Here is a 19,316-nt window from a genome sequence, read left to right as displayed (position 1 = left end):
TTGTAAATAAGTATTATAGTCGTTCTATTACATGTTTATTACCTTATAAATAAATAAAACTTTTTTATTTTAAATTCAGTTCAATAGTGTTTATAAAATGATTCTTTCATATAGTGTTCATTAAAAAAAATATCGATCATTCCACTTGGGACCTGTGGAAGGTACATAAGCTTATTTGTTTCAGCCGTAAATATTTGTCATGTATTGTTGTTTTTCTGACATGTTTTACATCCTGGAGGACCTCCTCAGTACGGATCAATTGGAATGAAGGTAAATCTAATCTAATCTAATCTCAATCGACGCGCAAGTCGCCGAAGTAGCGTCAAATTGAAAGACTTGCATCCGGCGAACGGTCCATCCGACGGGAGGCCCTAGTCCCACGACGTTTATTTAGCAGAAATTAAGACATTAGAATCAGCTGGACAGTACTGGTGATTTTTTTTTATCATTCAGCTAGTCATCACTTTTAGAGAAGAGCAGCGAATGGTGGGTGAATTAAGGTTTCTTTTATTTGTCTGTTCATTTTAATGTTTTGATTTCGTATATCTTGAAACTGGGTGAGTCAAAATTTTTAAATCTTTGTTCCATTTTTACATTTATTACGGGAAATAAAGAACTTGCCCCTCTTCTAACAGCCGTGTACCGCAAGTCTCTAGAGGAACGGAAGGTTCCAAATGACTGGAAAAGAGCACAGGTAGTCCCAGTTTTCAAGAAGGGTCGTCGAGCAGATGCGCAAAACTATAGGCCTATATCTCTGACGTCGATCTGTTGTAGAATTTTAGAACATGTTTTTTGCTCGCGTATCATGTCATTTCAGAAAACCCAGAACCTACTCTGTAGGAATCAACATGGATTCCGGAAACAGCGATCGTGTGAGACCCAACTCGCTTTATTTGTTCATGAGACCCAGAAAATATTAGATACAGGATCCCAGGTAGATGCCATTTTCCTCGACTTCCAAAAGGCGTTTGATACAGTTCCGCACTGTCGCCTGATAAAGTAAGAGCCTACGGAATATCAGACCAGCTGTTTGGCTGGATTGAAGAGTTTTTAGCAAACAGAACACAGCATGTTGTTCTCAATGGAGCGTCGTCTACAGACGTTAAAGTAACCTCTGGCGTGCCACAGGGGAGTGTTATGGGACCATTGCTTTTCGCAATATATATAAATGACCTAGTAGATAGTGTCGGAAGTTCCAGGCGACTTTTCGCGGATGATGCTGTAGTATACAGTGAAGTTGCAGCATTAGAAAATTGCAGCGAAATGCAGGAACATCTGCAGCGGATAGGCACTAAGTGCAATGAGTGGCAACTGACCCTTAACATAGACAAACGTAATGTATTGCGAATACATAGAAAGAAGGATCCTTTATTGTACGATTATATGGTAGCGGAACAAACACTGGTAGCAGTTACTTCTGTAAAATATCTGGGAGTATGCGTACGGAACGATTTGAAGTGGAATGATCATATAAAATTAATTGCTGGTAAGGCGGGTACCAGGTTGAGATTCATTGGGAGAGTCCTTAGAAAATGTAGTCTACCAACGAAGGAGGTGGCTTACAAAACACTCGTTCGACTTATACTTGAGTATTGCTCATCATTGTGGGATCTGTACCAGGTCGGCTTGACAGAGGAGATAGAGAAGATCCAAAGAAGAGCGGCGCGTTTCGTCACAGGGTTATTTGGTAACCGTGATAGCGTTACGGAGATGTTTAGCAAACTCAAGTGGCAGACTCTGCAAGAGAGGCGCTCTGCATCGCGGTGTAGCTTGCTGTTCAGGTTTCGAGAGGGTGCGTTTCTGGATGAGGTATCGAATATATTGCTTCCGCCTACTTATACCTCCCGAGGAGATCACGAATGTAAAATTATGGAGATTCGAGCGAGCACGGAGGCTTTCCGGCAGTCGTTCTTCCTACGAACCATACGCTACTGGAACAGGAAGGGGAGGTAATGACAGTGGCACGTAAAGTGCCCTCCGCCACACACCGTTGGGTGGCTTGCGGAGTATAAATGTAGATGTAGGTGTAGATGAAATAATAGGAACAAAAAATCGAAAAATCGGTTATTTCAGAAACCGGCTAGTTTGATCGGTTTTAACAGTCGGGTTAACTAGCGTAGACCGGTTGTTTGAGCGATGACCGCCATCCGCGTGGTGTGCCCGCAGGAGTGGACCCCCGGCTGGCGACGCCGCCGCCGGTGCTGGCGTCGCTGCCGGGGGCCGTGGTGTACGGCGAGGGCCCGCCGCCGCCGCTCGACCTGGACGACTTGTGCCCCGCCCCCCAGCCCTGTCCCGAGTGCCCCAGGGCGGGCCGCTGCCTCGGCGGCGACCTCTCGCTGCTCAAGCTGGTCGGCGGCCGGCTCGACATCCGAGGCTTCGAGAACGTCACCGTACCCGGCCTGCCCAACAGGACCACCGGTGAGTAGCGCCTCGTCTTAGCAGCACACCTTCTGGCAGGTCTCTGGCCTACCAGGTAAAGGCTTACGGACAACACGATTTTCTGCTGCACTCGCGATAAATAGCAACATTTCCCTTAGCATGTGTTTAGGAAGCGTTCCGACATCATCAAGAGCACATATGCCTGTTATAGGATATTTTGTGTGACTACATATACGAGGGTGAGTCAAATGAAAACCTTAAATTTGTAATAACAAATCGAAATTTCGCGCCGTTATCCTGTAAGTTGGTAGGCGTGCTACAAACAGCGTGCAGAATGCCCTGTAGGTGGCAGCATAGTGCAGATGCACACATACCGTCGCACTATCAGTATAAAAATTGCCACCCCACTTGCGACCTGCACCAGGGAACAAAAGAGTTCTCTTATACGGTTTTTGCGTAGTGAAGGGGTGAAACCTATTGAAATTTATCGACGAATGAAGGTTCAGTACGGTGATGCTTGTGTCACAGGAGCGAGTCTACGAATGGGGTAGGAAGTTCGCAAATGGTGTGACTTCAGTGGAAGATTCTCCTCGCCCAGGTCAGACACAACGAGTTGTGACTCCACAGAGCATTGCAGCAGTTGAAGCCATAGTGAAGGAAAACCGCCGAGTGACAGTGAATGACATTGCGGCATGTTTACAGATTAGTCAAGGGTCAGCACACCACATTGCGCATTATGTGCTCCAGTTTCACAAAGTGTCTGCAAGATGGGTGCCACGGCAGCTGACTCCTGAAATGAGAGAACGACATGTTGATGTTTGTGAAGAACTTCTTCGGCGCTTTTCACGAGAAGGTGATGGCTTCCTTGCAAGAATCGTTACTGGGAACGAAACCTGGGTTCACTTCCACCAACCGGAAACGAGAGAGCGAGCAAGGAATGGCACCATTCCTCATCACCAAAACCGAAGTTTTGAACAGAACCATTACCAGGGAAGGATATGCTGACACACTTCTGCGACGAAAAAGGCGTCATTTTGGAGCATTACGTGCCTAGAGGAACCACTGTCACCAGTGCATCATACACAGATCTCCTAAAAATCATCTGCAGCCCCCAATCAAATCAAAACGTCGTGGACTGCTGTCAGCAGGTGTCCTTTTGCAACATGACAATGCAAGGCTCCACACTGCCCATATAACAATTGCAACAATCATAGACTTGCATTTTGAGTGTCTTCCTCATCCACTATACCCACCAGACCTTGCCCCAAGTGATTTCCATGTGTTTGGACCACTCAAAGACGCAGTGGGAGGAAAGAAGTTCCGTTCGGATGAAGAGGTACGTCACGCGGTGCATGAGTGGTTGCGAGGACTATCAAAAGAATTTTTTTCTAAAGGAATTTATGCACTTTGTAAGCACTGGAGGACTTGCATTGAGCGTGGGGGAGATTATGTTGAAAAGTGATATAGCTTTGTACCACCTCTGCACAGTAAATAATATTGAAAAAAATATTTAAGATTTTCATTTCACTCATCCTCGTACAATCCATACGTGTTTTTGTTCTTGTGTGTACCAGTGAGGTTAGGTGGCGGAGCTCAGCCGCGAGTTTTAGAACGGGTTTCGTTCTATTTTTCTTCTTACTTAGATACGACTTGAATACAAACAAATAACGCAGTACTCACTTAAGGAACGACCATGCATTCCATATATACCAAAACAATAACATCCCTTGCAGTGACACAGAGTTAAGGTTTTACTGAATTCTAAGATAACTCTATCAGTATGACATTGAAATTGAAATCATATTATACTCGAAATACATCAAGACACTTATTAGGAGAGTCAGTTTCTTTCTGATGGCCATCACAGAAAATATTACCTACGTTAAAGACATTTAATTTTGTTAAGAAAAGGCGCAGGAACTATGCAAGTATTTCTTCACGTTTTACTGATGCAAGCAACTAACAGCCGAAAACATTTTACAGGCTTGGCGTTTTTGACTTCTAGCTTCTCATTCAGCAGTTTATTTCCATACTTTGTGCCATTTACTAATGTTTCTAGTTGTTGATATAAGTCAATTTGGTAATTTCGCCTGTTGAAGATCATTTTCAATGTCTTGGATCACGTGTGCAGTCTCTTTAACGTAGATGGTAAATTCCTATTTTGAAGATAGTCAGGTACGCGTTAATGTGTTCGGTTAGATATATGTGACTGTAGGCTTTCCCGGCAGAAGCTATTGATGAAGATTTCTCGGGTCTCCAGCCGGGTGGTAGCGTTGATATCTCACGACGTTTCGGGAAGTGTCATACTACCCATCTTCTGGCGAAGTGTCGAGATTCGCGGAGAGCGGGCTATTTATATGCAGGGTCACCCCCCTCCACTAGACCTCGGGTGGCTGCGATGGACCAGCGGCGTGCTCGCGGTGATGGGGATGGCGGTCGCCCCCAGCGGCCGCGTTCGGTTCGGTTAGAGTTTAAGAAAATCCCTCACAGTTTTGGCTGTATACAGAGTTTCACATATTCCACCGCCAATTTTGTAAACACCACACTGCAGTTGTCAGTCTTTGTATGTTCTGTTGTAGTTTGTTTTGCATTATGAAGCTTCTGTTTATGTTCCTACATGTCCAAAAGTATGAAATTAAGCTGCTACTAACTACGTAGAGAGCAACAATGCGAACTTTTCAAAAACTTTTCTACAGTTAGTTACCTGTTTCATTAATATCAAAAGCCCTTGCAGAACTCCTAAGTCTTTCCTTACCAAAACTCAAAACGTTTTAAAGCACGTATATTTTGTCGATGGTGTAAAAAACATTCAGTTTATGCTAACAGTGTAATTCAAGTGTAATAATATTTGTGTTCACCTTCAGTATATTACCTGTACAATCTTCTTTGATCCGGTATATAGTTCTGTGTAGTCCCAAGCGATGTTAAGCGCTTTTTTTCTTTTTTAAAAAAATCGTGTGCCCCATATTGCAACGTGCACTGACACCGCCTGAGAAAAAAAGTGGAACACCTTGAAGCGAGCACCAAACGAACGCGCCGACTTAGGAGTACCAAGTTGCACCTTCTCTGACGAGGATTCACGCAATGGTTCAGTTTGAAAGGTGTTATAAAGCCGCTGTGTCCTCTCCGGAGGCAAGCCGCCCCACAACTGTCGTGACTGTTCCTTAACATCCCGAATAGTGGCTCTGGCCCACGGCTGACGTCAGAGGTGGTCAGTCACATGTTCTATCGGTTACAGACCTGAAGGACGTCAACATCATGCAGACAGTTCATAGAGATACGTTCACCTGTGGACGAGCATAGTTCTCTTGGAAAATGGCGCAACTTTACTGTCGCATTAGAAGTAACACAAGACTATGCAGGACGTTGGTGACGCATCGTTGTGGCGTCGGAGTCTCCTCGGTCAATACCAGATGTTGCATGAAGTCGTGCGCGATGGCTCCCCTAACCTTATCGTCATGAATAACACCGCTGTGTTTCCCCAAAGCATTGGAAGAATGGGACCTCTTCACAGGTCAGCGCTGTTTTCGCCGACGATAATCCTCGTTAGTGAATCGCTGAAGACAGTACTACGTCATTCGTCAGCAGACCATGCTTACCGATCGCAGCACCACTCCAAAAGCAGCCGTTTCTTTTACGGTGCTAACTGCAGCTTTCACATGGAACGACAGTTGCCTACTTTGGATACTGCCCGTCTCCGACGGATGTTGCAGGATGACGAAGAATGTCACATGGAGTCCATTAGTTGCAGTCGGACGGCAGGCGCAGATGTGAAAGGGTTATGTTGTATGGTCAGACGTGGTCGAACAGAACCTGGGCGCCGAGCTTGCCTGCCTTCAGTTCCCATGCAGTCCAGCATCGGCCGCTGTTCGAATGCTCCATATATCTGGACATTGCACGATTCTGTCATCCAGTCAAATCAAGACATTCAATAACGCCTTTACAAATTCTTTCATGTGCTGACATCGCTGTCACAGACGAGTGCGTGCTGTCTCCATGCCCACAGTGATCACTTAACATCTGACGCTAGTCATACCCCTTAGTTACCCTTCCATTCTCATAACAACAGTAATCACGAACAGCACTAATGCACACAGGTACTCGTTCTAACTTCACGGAGGAACACAGCTGTAATCATTTACATACCGACCTCTGGCGTGTACATGTGCAAAGACACATTGACATCCGACCGCGGCGTCTGAGTGCTTAACTTTTTTATGAGACAGTGTATATTAATAAGTAATTCATAGGTTATACCAATAAATATTTGCCGTTTTCAATTAAAAAGTGTACACGTAGTATCATAGAAAATTTATCGGTATAACTGCGCCACCTAACTCATGTACGCACACGACAATAAGAACAAGTCACCTTTGGCGTAAGTAGTCATACAAAATAGTGAAGAAGTAATACAAGTGCATTTGATGACGCCAGGATGCAACTGAGACGCTTCGTGCTAAATAAATATTGCCATTAAACGAAAGTGAAGCAACGAAATCTGTTCTTTAACAAATTTGTTATAGAATACGAATTCTCACCCGCGTCCATAAGTTGTTTGTTGTTGTGGTCTTCAGTCCTGAGAGTGGCTTGATGCAGCTCTCCATGCTACTCTATCCTGTGCAAGCTTCTTCATCTCCCAGTACCTACTGCAACCTAGATCTTTCTGAATCTGCTTAGTGTATTCATCTCTTGGTCTCCCTCTACGATTTTTACCCTCCACGCTGCCCTCCAATACCAAATTGGTGATCCCTTGATGCCTCAGAACATGTCCTACCAACCGATCTCTTCTTCTAGTCAAGTTGTGCCACAAACTCCTCTTCTCCCCAATTCCATTCAATATCTCCTCATCAGTTATGTGATCTACCCATCTAATCTTCAGAACTCTTCTGTAGAACCACAGTTCGAACGCTTCTATTCTCTTCCTGTCCAAACTATTTATCGTGCATGTTCCACTTCCATACATGGCTACTCTCCATACAAATATTTTCAGAAACGACTTCCTGCCTCTTAAATCTATACTCGATGTTAAGAAATTTCTCTTATTCAGAAATGCTTTCCTTGTCATTGCCAGTCTACATTTTATATCCTCTCTGCTTCGACCATCATCAGTTATTTTGCTCCCCAAATAGCAAAACTCCTTTACTACTTTAAGTGTCTCATTTCCTAATCTAATTCCCTCAGCATCACCCGACTTAATTCGACTACATTCCATTATCCTCGTTTTACTTTGGTTGATGTTCATCTTATATCCTCCCTTCAAGACACTGTCCATTCCGTTCAACTGCTCTTCCAAGTCCTTTGCTGTCTTTGACAGAATTACAATGTCATCGGCGAACCTCAAAGTTTTTATTTCTTCTCCATGGATTCTAATACCTACTCCGAATTTCTCTCTTGTTTCCTTTACTGCTTGCTCAGTATACAGACTGAATAACATCGGGGATAGGCTACAACCCTGTCTCACTCTTCCCAACCACTGCTTCCCTTTCATGTCCCTCGACTCTTATAACTGCCATCTGGTTTCTGTACAAATTGTAAATAACCCTTGACTCCCTGTATTTTATCTCTGCCACCTTCAGAATTTGGTAGAGAGTATGGCAGTCAACATTGTCAAAAGCTTTCTCTAAGTCTACAAATGCTAGAAACGTAGGTTTGCCTTTCCTTAACCTGTTTTCTATGATAAGTCGTAGGGTCGGTATTGCCTCACTTGTTCCAACATTTCTATGGAATCCAAACTGATTTCCCCCGAGGTCGGCCTCTAGCAGTTTTTCCATTCGTCTGTAAAGAATTCGCGTTAGTATTTTGCAGCCGTGGCTTATTAAACTGATAGTTCGGTAATTTTCATATCAGTCAACACCTGCTTTCTTTGGGCTTGGAATTATTATATTCTTCTTGAAGCCTGAGGGTATTTCGCCTGTCTCATAAATCTTGCTCACTAGATGGTAGAGTTTTGTTCAGCCTGTCTCTCCCAAAGCTGTCAGTAGTTCTAATGGAATGTTGTCTACTCCCGGAGCTTTGTTTCGACTCAGGTCTTTCAGTGCTCTGTCAAACTCTTCACGCATTATCATATCCCCCATTTCATCTTCATCCACATCCTTTTCCGTTTCCATAATATTGTCTCCAAGTACATCGCCCTTGTTTAGACCCTGTATATACTCCTTCAGAAGTACCCGTGGTCTAGGGGTAGCGTCTTTGATTCATGATCAAAACATCTTCGGTCACGGGTTCGATCCCTGCCACTGCCTAATTTTTGATAAATAATCAGCATTGGCGGCCGAAGATTGCCGGCACGGTAAATCAGCGTGTTCGGTCAGAGGGTTACGTGCCCTCTGTAACAAAAAAACTGAGTTAATCGATCATCAACGAAATTAAACGAATGTCTTACGACGTCCGCCCCGAGCAGACACAACGAACAAAAGACAACAAAATGAGATTTTTTAAAAAAAAGAAAGACTTCCGGCATAAGAAGTCAGCCTCATTCTGCCAACGGCCTTGTCAAAGGTGGCGGAGGGGCGGATAAAGGTTCAGGGCACTCTCTTGTCCTAGGGGTGGGAAATTGCCCCTAAAGGCGGAAGAATCAGCAATGATCAACGACATGAGGATGCAGAAGACAATGGAAACCACTGCATTAAAGACACGTAACGTGTATCCACAGGACATGTGACCTGTAATTGAAGAAGTGTCATGATGATCTCTCCACTGGCAAAAGATTCCGGATTAGTCCCCCATTCGGATCTCCGGGAGGTGACTGCCAAGGGGGAGGTTACCATGAGAAAAAGATTGAAGAATCAACGAAAGGATAACGTTCTACGAGTCGGAGCGTGGAGCGTCAGAAGCTTGAACGTGGTAGGGAAACTAGAAAATCTGAAAAGGGAAATGCAAAGGCTCAATCTAGATATAGTAGGGGTCAGTGAAGTGATGTGGAAGGAAGACAAGGATTTCTGGTCAGATGAGTATCGGGTAATATCAACAGCAGCATAAAATGGTATAACAGGTGTAGGATTCGTTATGAATAGGAAGGTAGGGCAGAGGGTGTGTTACTGTGAACAGTTCAATGACCGGGTTGTTCTAATCAGAATCGACAGCGGATCAACATCGACAACGATAGTTCGGGTATACATGCCGACGTCGCAAGCTGAAGATGAACAGATAGAGAAAGTGTATGAGGATATTGAAAGGGTAATGCAGTATGTAAAGGGGGACGAAAATCTAATAGTCATGGGCGACTGGAATGCAGTTGTAGGGGAAGGAGTAGAAGAAAAGGTTACAGGAGGATATGGGTTTGGGCCAAGGAATGAAAGAGGAGAAAGACTAATTGAGTTCTGTAACAAGTTTCAGCTAGTAATAGCGAATACCCTGTTCAAGAATCACAAGAGGAGGAGGTATACTTGGAAAAGGCCGGGAGATACGGGAAGATTTCAATTAGATTACATCATGGTCGGACAGAGATTCCGAAATCAGATACTGGATTGTAAGGCGTACCCAGGAGCAGATATAGACTCAGATCACAATATAGTAGTGATGAAGAGTAGGCCGAAGTTCAAGACATTAGTCAGGAAGAATCAATACGCAAAGAAGTGGGATCGGAAGTACTAAGGAATGACGAGATACGTTTGAAGTTCTCTAACGCTATAGATACAGAAATACGGAATAGCGCAGTAGGCAGTACAGTTGAAGAGTAATGGACATCTCTTAAAAGGGCCATCACAGAAGTTGGGAAGGAAAACATAGGTACAAAGAAGGTAGCTGCGGAGAAACCACGGGTAACAGAAGAAATACTTCAGTTGATTGATGAAAGGAGGAAGTACAAACATGTTCCGGGAAAATCAGGAATACAGAAACACAAGTCGCTGAGGAATGAATTAAATAGGAAGTGCAGGGAAGCTAAGAAGAAATGGCTGCAGGAAAAATGTGAAGACATCGAAAAAGATATGATTGTCGGAAGGACAGACTCAACATACAGGAAAGTCAAAACAACCTTTGGTGACATTAAAAGCAACAGTGGTAACATTAAGATGCAACGGGAATTCCACTGTTAAATGCAGAGGAGAGAGCAGATAGGTGGAAAGAATACATTGAAAGCCGCTATGAGGGTGAAGATTTGTCTGATGTGATAGATTAAGAAACAGGTGTCGATTTAGAAGAGATAGGGGATCCAGTATTAGAACGGGAATTTAAAAGACCTTTGGAGGACTTACGGTCAAATAAGGCAGAAGGGATAGATAACATTCCATCAGAATTTCTAAAATCATTGGGGGAAGTGGCAACAAAACGACTATTCACGTTGGTGTGTAGAATATATGAGTCTGGCGACATACCATCTGACTTTCGGAAAAGCATCATTCACACAATTCCGAAGACGGAAAGAGCTGACAAGTGCCAGAATTATCGCACAATCAGCTTAACAGCTCATGCATCGAAGCTGCTTACAAGAATAATATACAGAAGAATGGAATAGAAAATTGAGAATGCGCTAGGTGACGATCAGTTTGGCTTTAGGAAAAGTAAAGGGACGAGAGAGGCAATTCTGACGTTACGGCTAATAATGGAAGCAAGGCTAAAGAAAAATCAAGACACTTTCATAGGATTTGTCGGGAAAAAGCGTTCGACAATATAAAATGGTGCAAGCTGTTCGAGAATCTCAAAAAAAGTAGGGGTAAGCTATAGGGAGAGACGGGTCGTATACAATATGTACAACAACCAAGAGGGAATAATAAGAGTGGACGATGAAGAACGAAGTGCTCGTATTAAGACGGGTGTAAGACAAGGCTGTAGCCTTTCGCCCCTACTCTTCAACATGTACATCGAGGAAGCAATGATGGAAATAAAAGAAAGGTTCAGGAGTGGAATTAAAATACAAAGTGAAAGGATATCAATGATACGATCCGCTGATGACATTGCTGTGTGCAAGTGAAGAAGAATTAAATGATCTGCTGAACGGAATGAAGAGTCTAATGAGTACACAGTATGGTTTGAGAGTAAATCGGAGAAAGACGAAGGTAATGAGAAGTAGTAGAAATGAGAACAGCGAGAAACTTAACATCAGGATTGATGGTCACGAAGTCAATGAAGTTAAGGAATTCTGCTACCTAGGTAGTAAAATAACCAATGACGGACGGAGCAAGGAGGACATCAAAAGCAGACTCGCTGTGGCAAAAAAGGCATTTCTGGCCAAGAGAAGTCTACTAACATCAAATACCGGCCTTAATTTGAGGAAGAAATTTCTGAGGATGTACGTCTGGAGTACATCATTGTATGGTAGTGAAACATGGACTGTGGGAAAACCAGAAGAGAAGAGAATCAAAGCATTTGAGATGTAGTGCTATAGACGAATGTTGAAAATTAGGTGGACTGATAAGGTAAGGGATGACGAGGTTCTACGCAGAATCTGAGAGGAAAGGAATATGTGGAAAACACTGATAAGGAGAAGGGACAGGATGATAGGACATCTGCTAAGACATGAGGGAAAGACTTCCATGGTACTAGAGGGAGCTGTAGAGGGCAAAAACTGTAGAGGAAGACAGAGATTGGAATACGTGAAGCAAATAATTGAGGACGTAGGTTGCAAGTGCTACTCTGAGATGAATAGGTTAGCACAGGAAAGGAATTCGTGGTGAGCCGCATCAAACATCAGACCAGTCAGTAGACTGATGACCAAAAACACACACAAAAAAAATACTCCTTCAACCTTTCTGCTTTCTCTTCTTTGCTTCTCCAAAGGTCTCTTTAATTTTACTGTAGGCAGTATCTATCTTACCCCTAGTGAGATAAGCCTATACATCCTTATATTTGTCCTCCAACCATCCCTGCTTACCCATTTTGCACTTCCTGTCGATGTCATTTTTGAGAGGTTTGTATTCCTTTTTGCCTGCTTCATTTACTGCATTTTTATATTTTCTCCTTTCATGAATTAAATTCAAGATTTGTTCAATTACCCAAGGATTTATACTAGCCCTCGTCCTTTTACCTATTTGATCCTCTGCTGCCTTCTCTACTTCATCCCTCAAAGCTACCCATTCTTCTTCTACTGTATTTCTTTCCCCCATTCATGTCAATTGTTCACTTATGCTCTCCCTGAAACTTTGTAAAACCTCAGGTTTAGTCAGTTTATCCATGTCCTATCTCCTTAAATTCACACCTTCTTGCAGTTTCCTCAGTTTTAATCTACAGTTCATAAACAATAGATTGTGGCCAGAGTCCTTGGAAATGTCTTACAGTTTAAAACCTGGTTCCTAAATCTCTGTCTTACCATTATATAATCTATCTGATACCTTCTAGCATCTCAAGGCTTCTTCCATGTGTACAACTGTCTTTGTTGTATACACGTCCATATAACACGGATAAATTTAAGTTCAAGTAAAGATATATTCACACTAATCGTCAACGAAACAGAGAGAGACGTCGCCATCAAATTGAACTGTTCCCAGGATGAATTTTTCATTCTGTAGCCGAGTATGCCCTGGGATAAAACCTCCTGGCAAATGAGAACTGTGTGTTGGACCGTGATTCGAACCCGGGACGTTTGCCGTTCGTGATCATGTGCTCCACCAACTGAGCTACACGAGCACGACTCGTGAGTCGCCACAGCTTTACTTCCGTCAGAACCTCACCTCCTACCGACCAAACTTCACAGTCTCATCCGGCAGACAGTTTTAGTCTGCCAAGAAGTTTCATAATCTACTGTAGGTTAAAAAATTCATTCTTGAACATACCTCAGACTGTGTGTAAGTCATCTCTCCGCAGATATCCTTTCCTCCAGGAGTGCAGGTCCTGCAAGTTTCCCAGGAGAACTTCTGTTAGGTATGGAAGGTATGACGTGAGGTACCGGCCGAAGTACAGCACAGACGACGGTCGTGAGTCGTTCTCGGATAAATCAGATAGTAAAGCACTTGCCTGCGGAAGACAAAGGTCCCAGGTCCTAATCCCCGTCCCGCATACAGCTTAAATTTACCAGGAACGTTCACAATGAAGTTCACATTAGACGGAGCGTCGCTCACCCTGGTGCTGAATGGTGATATTACGTTATGATACAGAATCCACACTACAAAAAATTGTACTATAGCAGTAGTATTAAGGATGTAGTAATGATAGTATAGTTTATCAACGACCAACGCAAAATTCATAATTAATATTTTTCACGAAGATCGTATGGTAGATTTTCCATACGGCTGACAGCTGAAAGAAAAGAAGTATGGTCCAAACATTGCAAAACGTCAATTTTTATTTGCATGAGACAGTGTATACACACATTTACATTAAATGATATTCAGAAACACTTTTTCACCTTATCGTTTTGGTTTTATTTTGTTGCTATGTACCAAACGGCGTCAAAACAATATTTCCCTTCTTCTCTCAACAATACTTCTGTACAATCAGAGATACGTATTTCTAATGATAACTGTTCAATTTATTTAATGTCAAGTGTAGGGTTATTGTTTGTCCAGCTATTTTAAAATCTGAATCAAACTTTTTTTCATGTATTTGAACTATTTTGTGCGAAAACACCAACAGGAAAATGTCGACCTCCTCAATATCTCACTAAAACAATGCAAACAACAAAATGAGGATTAAGAAGTAGCAAAATCACGAACTCTTCTATTAAAACACCAGTGAGCTGAGTGAAATTAGGTCAACTACCCTCCTTAGCAGACTACTCTATCGTCGGTCAGCAACCTCAAAATTGTCTTGAACCTTATGTTCTGTTCTATTTCGCTGCATTCCTTACAGTTGTAGGTGTGTGTGTAATGTGTAACGCGGACTGCTTTTGCCTCACGTTTCGCACCCTGGTGTGTGATGCGAATCAGACTTAAATCTTTTCGATGGCTGGGTTTACCAACCTCCAGTCATAAATGGAGATGACTTCTAGCAAGACCGTAACAGTACCTCATGTCACCATTTGTTAGCAGCCAATCAGCATATCAGCGCTCAGCTCATCCCAGGAAACTCTGCTCATTCTGCACCTTTTCATTTCTGTAGTTCGCAACTCCTTCTCCCACACACCATTTTCATTCTGTGGAGCATTGCTACACTTCTGGTCCATGCGACACTGATTTCCACAAAACTCCCGTACAAATGGTTCCTTGTTGCTTGTTAGTTTATTCTGCACAGCTGGAACATCCCTCCTGTCTGTTGTCATTGTCCAAGTACTTACATCGGTTTTTATTTTTATTTATTTATTTATTTATTTTTTTACACGCCCTTCCGTTTCAGTGATCATATACTGAATTTTTCCAGTATTTATGCCACTGCTCTATTCCTAGTATTCTACCACTAATTTTCTATGCTTAAATCATGTCGTCTTCGTCCTCAGAAACAATCACGTGGTCATCTACAAACAGCATACAATATATACTATTCTCATTAATATTTTTACCTTTTGGAATTCGTTACCTATTTCACTTTTACATTGTTTTGGTGATTATGTCGTTAGTTTTTAAGACACTTTTACAAACATCTGATTTACTCAAATTGGAACGCTTCATCGCAACTTTAACGGCGGCTATTATGCGCTTAATGTTTACATCACTTAGAATAGGCGTTAAATTATAACTTAGCCCCTTATTTAAGAGGGCGGTCTCAGGAAGAGTAAAGGGAATATTAGTGAGACTCGAAACTCTTGGATAGTTGTTTTTTATTTAGTCTAGTCGAAAGAATATTAAAACACAATATACTCTAAAACTACAATCTAATGTTAATTACAGATAATTTCACATTTTATGTATCCAATGTTCGGCAACCAGAATGGCACGGTTTTTCATCGATAAGTCCTCCAACTCACACTGTTAGCTCAGATTAATGCACATCAATAAATATTCGGAGCCCTGCCTTCCCCCACATTCACAAAGTTCGTCATCATTGATACCCCCTTTTTTGAGATGAGTCTTGCATTTGTTCTCAATCTGTTAAGGTTCTTCCAAGTCCTTTACTCTAGACGGCCAGGAAAAGAATATGAACATCATTCCACGCAGGTCCGCCCCCGCTAGCTGATTGGTCAGCGCGACAGAATGTCAATCCTAAGCGCCCACGATCGATTCCAGCTAGGTCGGAGATTTTTTCCGCCTAGGGACTGGGTGTTGTGTTGTCCTAATCATTATCATTTCATCCCCATCGATGCACAAGTCGCCGAAGGGGCGTCAAATCAAAAGACTTGCACACGGCGGACGGTCTACCCTACGGGAGGCCCTACTCACACGACATTTTTATTTTATTCCACGAATTTCCTGAATGACTGTTAAATATCCTAACATTTGCTGTCGTTCTTGTTGAATTCACGAAATGCTTTTAGTTTCAAGCATATGTGTCAGGAAGAGAAGCCGCTACAACCTAAGTCAGTTATTTTCGTGAGGATTGAACTACACAACCTCATCACAGCACCGAACAGGGTTAGGTTACATCTACGACAAAATGTTGGTTGTTTACACAAATTAGCAACAATCTGCAATAATTTACTAACGGAAACCTAATAATAACTACTAATTGTAGTTAGAAAATAGTACCTCACAATACTTCAGTGTTCACATGCCACGCGAGGGGTAGCCGCGCCGTCTGAGGCGTCTTTTCACGGTCAGCGCGGCTGCCCCCGTCGGAGGTTCGAGTCCTACCTCGGTAATTGGTGTGTGTCGTCCTTAGCGTAACTTAGTTTCAGCTAGATTAAATAGTGTGTAATCTTAGGGACCGATGACCTCAACCATTTGGTCCCATAAGACGTTACCACAAATGTTCACATCCACAGAACTGTCTTTAGCTTCGGTCTGTTCCTGAATCCAGCGACAACTACGATCACTTGTATGATGTCCAGTTTGGCTCGTCTTGTCGGCGGCTGTAGAAACGAACCTGATGCCCTCTTGAGGTACCGTACGGTACTGTTGCTGGTACTGAGTTTAGTGGAACCTCGTGTCGGCTTATATCAACGTTTGTCGGATAAAAACGATAAACTGGTGGTCAAGATCGCAGGAATTCTTTCGACAAAACTAAAGCCGCCATCATCGGATCTAGGAAGGACAGAAAACACTATAAAAGTGGGCTTGGATTCCACTTGTATAATATGTATACCTATAAATTTAGTTACATACCTTAGGACACATACAGGTCACAACATCAAGGCAAACAATGGTGATATATCAGTTGCCTATATAACACGCAGGCCTTTGCATTTGCTTTCCGATATGCCGTATATGTGACCAGGTAGCTGTACAATTGTGTAGGTCTGCAGCTTTCATAAGTTTTGTAGATGTTTACGTGATACAGTAATCTCTAGAATTATGTACAAGCCCTAATTACGTAGTGTTACCACACACGCAGACCCCGTTATGACGCGAGCTGCGACATTCATTGACGCCTCTTCTGCTAGCGCCACCTCGCGACGCGGCCTGTAGTGTAAGAACAGAGCCGGAGTTGCGGTAGTACGTAGCTTGTGCTTGTATGGGATGGAGACACTTAACATGTATAATGTCATCTCTCTTGGACGCCTATGTTCTACTTACGACAATTTCGTAAGGCCTGCGTGTTGTAGGCAACTATTAATATCACCATTGTTTGCCTTGATGTTGTAACCTGTATGTGTCCTAAGGTATGTAACTAAATTTATAAGTATACATGTTACATAAGTGGAATCCAAGCCCACTTTTATAGTGTTTTCTGTCCTCCCTAGATCCGATGATGACGGCTTTAGCTGCGCCGAGAGCGGTAATCATGGAATAAAAAGCATTCCTGCCATCTTGGCTACCAGTTTATCAAGCATCTAAATCGCTCCCACATGAGCACAATGTGCCCTACAAAGTTTGTCGGATAGATCTCCACTTGGGAACTCTTTGTGTGACGTGAGGCGGAAGCATAAAGCAAATCTTCCCTCGTGTGCCCTCTAAGGAGACTAACCGTAACTATGGTACATCAGAGCTGTAGTCTGTTCGGAGCTCTTCCACATGTGACTGTGATCTTCGAAAGGGCTCAGCAGTTGCTATTGTTTTTCCTGTTCTTTGAGTTGGCCGCACGAAATCACATTTATTCGTCCTGATAATATGATGCAGTGTAATACAACGTAATTTTCGCCATATTTTGTGCCTCACAGCTAGCTTAAAATCATTATAGTGCAATAAGAGAAGCATCTCTAACCTATAGAAAACTAGGTAGTACTAGTGTCCTGCTTATACAGATACTTCAAGCCGTGGAACGTCTGCTAGGCCCAAAGTGCCAGCCCATTTGATCTTGCATTCATCTGTTTTCGTAAACATTTCCCTTATGTTTTAGTATCTGCTCTTACGAAGCCGCTATTCTCAGCTCCAGTGCGACTGTGCTTCAAGTCTCTGCAGACTCTTCGCGTTCACGGGCACGCCTCATGCTTTTGCAGACTGCCTGCTGTACGCCATCGGGAAGCCTGTGTACCATCGATGGACGGACATGACTTACGGCAGTTGGATGCGAGACGCCATGCCGCGGCCCGAAGCCAACGCGGAGAAATTCTGGGTCACCAACGAAACTGACCCGTACCACCTGTACGAATTCGCCAACAAGACTTCCTTCAGCAAGGACGTACCGACCAAAGTCTATAAGCTGGACCACCCATTCAAGGTAAGTACCACAACAACTGTCGCCACACGAGATCCTCTTTGTGGTCTGCGTGCGTGTTTACATCGATCGTCAGTGATGAAAATTTAAGCTCGGGCGCGCAGCCGAGTAATCGGGCAGCTGTGCGTGACACCAAAATTAAATCACGCGTCGTGCTAGCAGCGATGCGTGCAGTCCGCGCTTCAAACAACGTCCTGTCGCTCAAAGCCATGCGACTCGCGCTCCATCGCTTCACACGTATTTAGTAATTATTTTTATTATTCCGTCAGTAAACTTTGGTAACGTCGGCTGTTACTCCTAAGCAAATTGCTTCTGTGTCACGTACAGATAAAATAACAAAATAAAAAGCGAAAATTATGGTCAAACATTACTCACACTCCTTACATGGGTTCAATATTCTGAACATAGGAAGCAAGATCTTTCTTTCACCTCAGATTTGGGTCTGTGGAGGTTATTGTAATCATATGGTATATAACTATTTCTTCAAGTGTGACAAGTGTGATCCACGATCCAGCTGACAACAGGTTGCAAAGATAGTACACTAACAAAGACTCTTATCAACTTTGCGCATCATTCTTGATGTTCTCTATTAAGTTACAATAACAACGAAATACTCTCGTTAAAGAGTCTTCGTGTCTTCTTACTGACTAAGTCTTAAGAAAGTGAGTTTGTACTATTGATGAAGTGAGTAGAATTCCTCCTCTCTTCGTCCAGATTTACGTTTATAGATATTTTAAAACAACGAAAGCCACTAGTTTGTCTAAATCAGAGTTCCCTCATTTTTCCATTTCTTCTGTTTGCCCCAAAACCACAACAAGATGCCAACAATCCTAGTATATTTGACATAGTTTTTAACACACCCAGTAATCTGGCTGGATGCGTCGTATTGACGGATGCACTGAGCCTAGTTCATTCATTGTCAATTGTCGCTTAGGATAAGTGGACAGTTTACACGTTGTGACACAATTGTATCAAGGTACAAACAAGTTTTCGATTCTGCGTCTACTGATACTTTCTTCTTCCCAAATTTTAATGAAGATATATTAATGTGATTCATTGGCATATTTATTAGTTTTATTCCATAGTTCGGCCACCCTTAATTTTCACCCAATATTTTTTGTTCTGAAATAATACTTTATAATTCTTTAATTGTTAGTGGTTCTGAATCTGGTTTATCAGATTTATTCTGAGAGAATTCGAATTTTTCATGATTGAGTTCACAGTTCAAGAGTTTCTCAGAGTATTCCGCTAATAGCCAACAATTTTCTGCATTGTTGTGAACATTGTTCCCATTAGCATCTCGAAATTCAAGGGTTGATGCTTTTTATTTTGATAGATTTTGCTTGAAAGTTCTGTAGAAGTTTCTTGTGTTGTTT

The 19,316-nt window shown here is 42.7% G+C and overlaps 1 protein-coding gene across 1 annotated transcript in view; it reads left to right on the top strand.

Annotated features, from left to right (window-relative positions):
* Positions 1-19,316, top strand: part of LOC124799128 — a 739,238-nt gene that overhangs the window by 581,165 nt on the left and 138,757 nt on the right. Inside the window, exons 10-11 of the mRNA XM_047262665.1 lie at positions 2,167-2,418; positions 17,723-17,943. Coding sequence (XP_047118621.1) covers positions 2,167-2,418; positions 17,723-17,943 — 473 coding nt within the window. The remainder of the gene's footprint in view (positions 1-2,166; positions 2,419-17,722; positions 17,944-19,316) is intronic.

Source organism: Schistocerca piceifrons, chromosome 5 (assembly GCF_021461385.2).
Source record: "Schistocerca piceifrons isolate TAMUIC-IGC-003096 chromosome 5, iqSchPice1.1, whole genome shotgun sequence".
Taxonomy (NCBI): domain Eukaryota; kingdom Metazoa; phylum Arthropoda; class Insecta; order Orthoptera; family Acrididae; genus Schistocerca; species Schistocerca piceifrons.
Note: the sequence above shows the minus strand (reverse complement) of the source record. Positions and strands in the feature narration are given on the sequence as shown.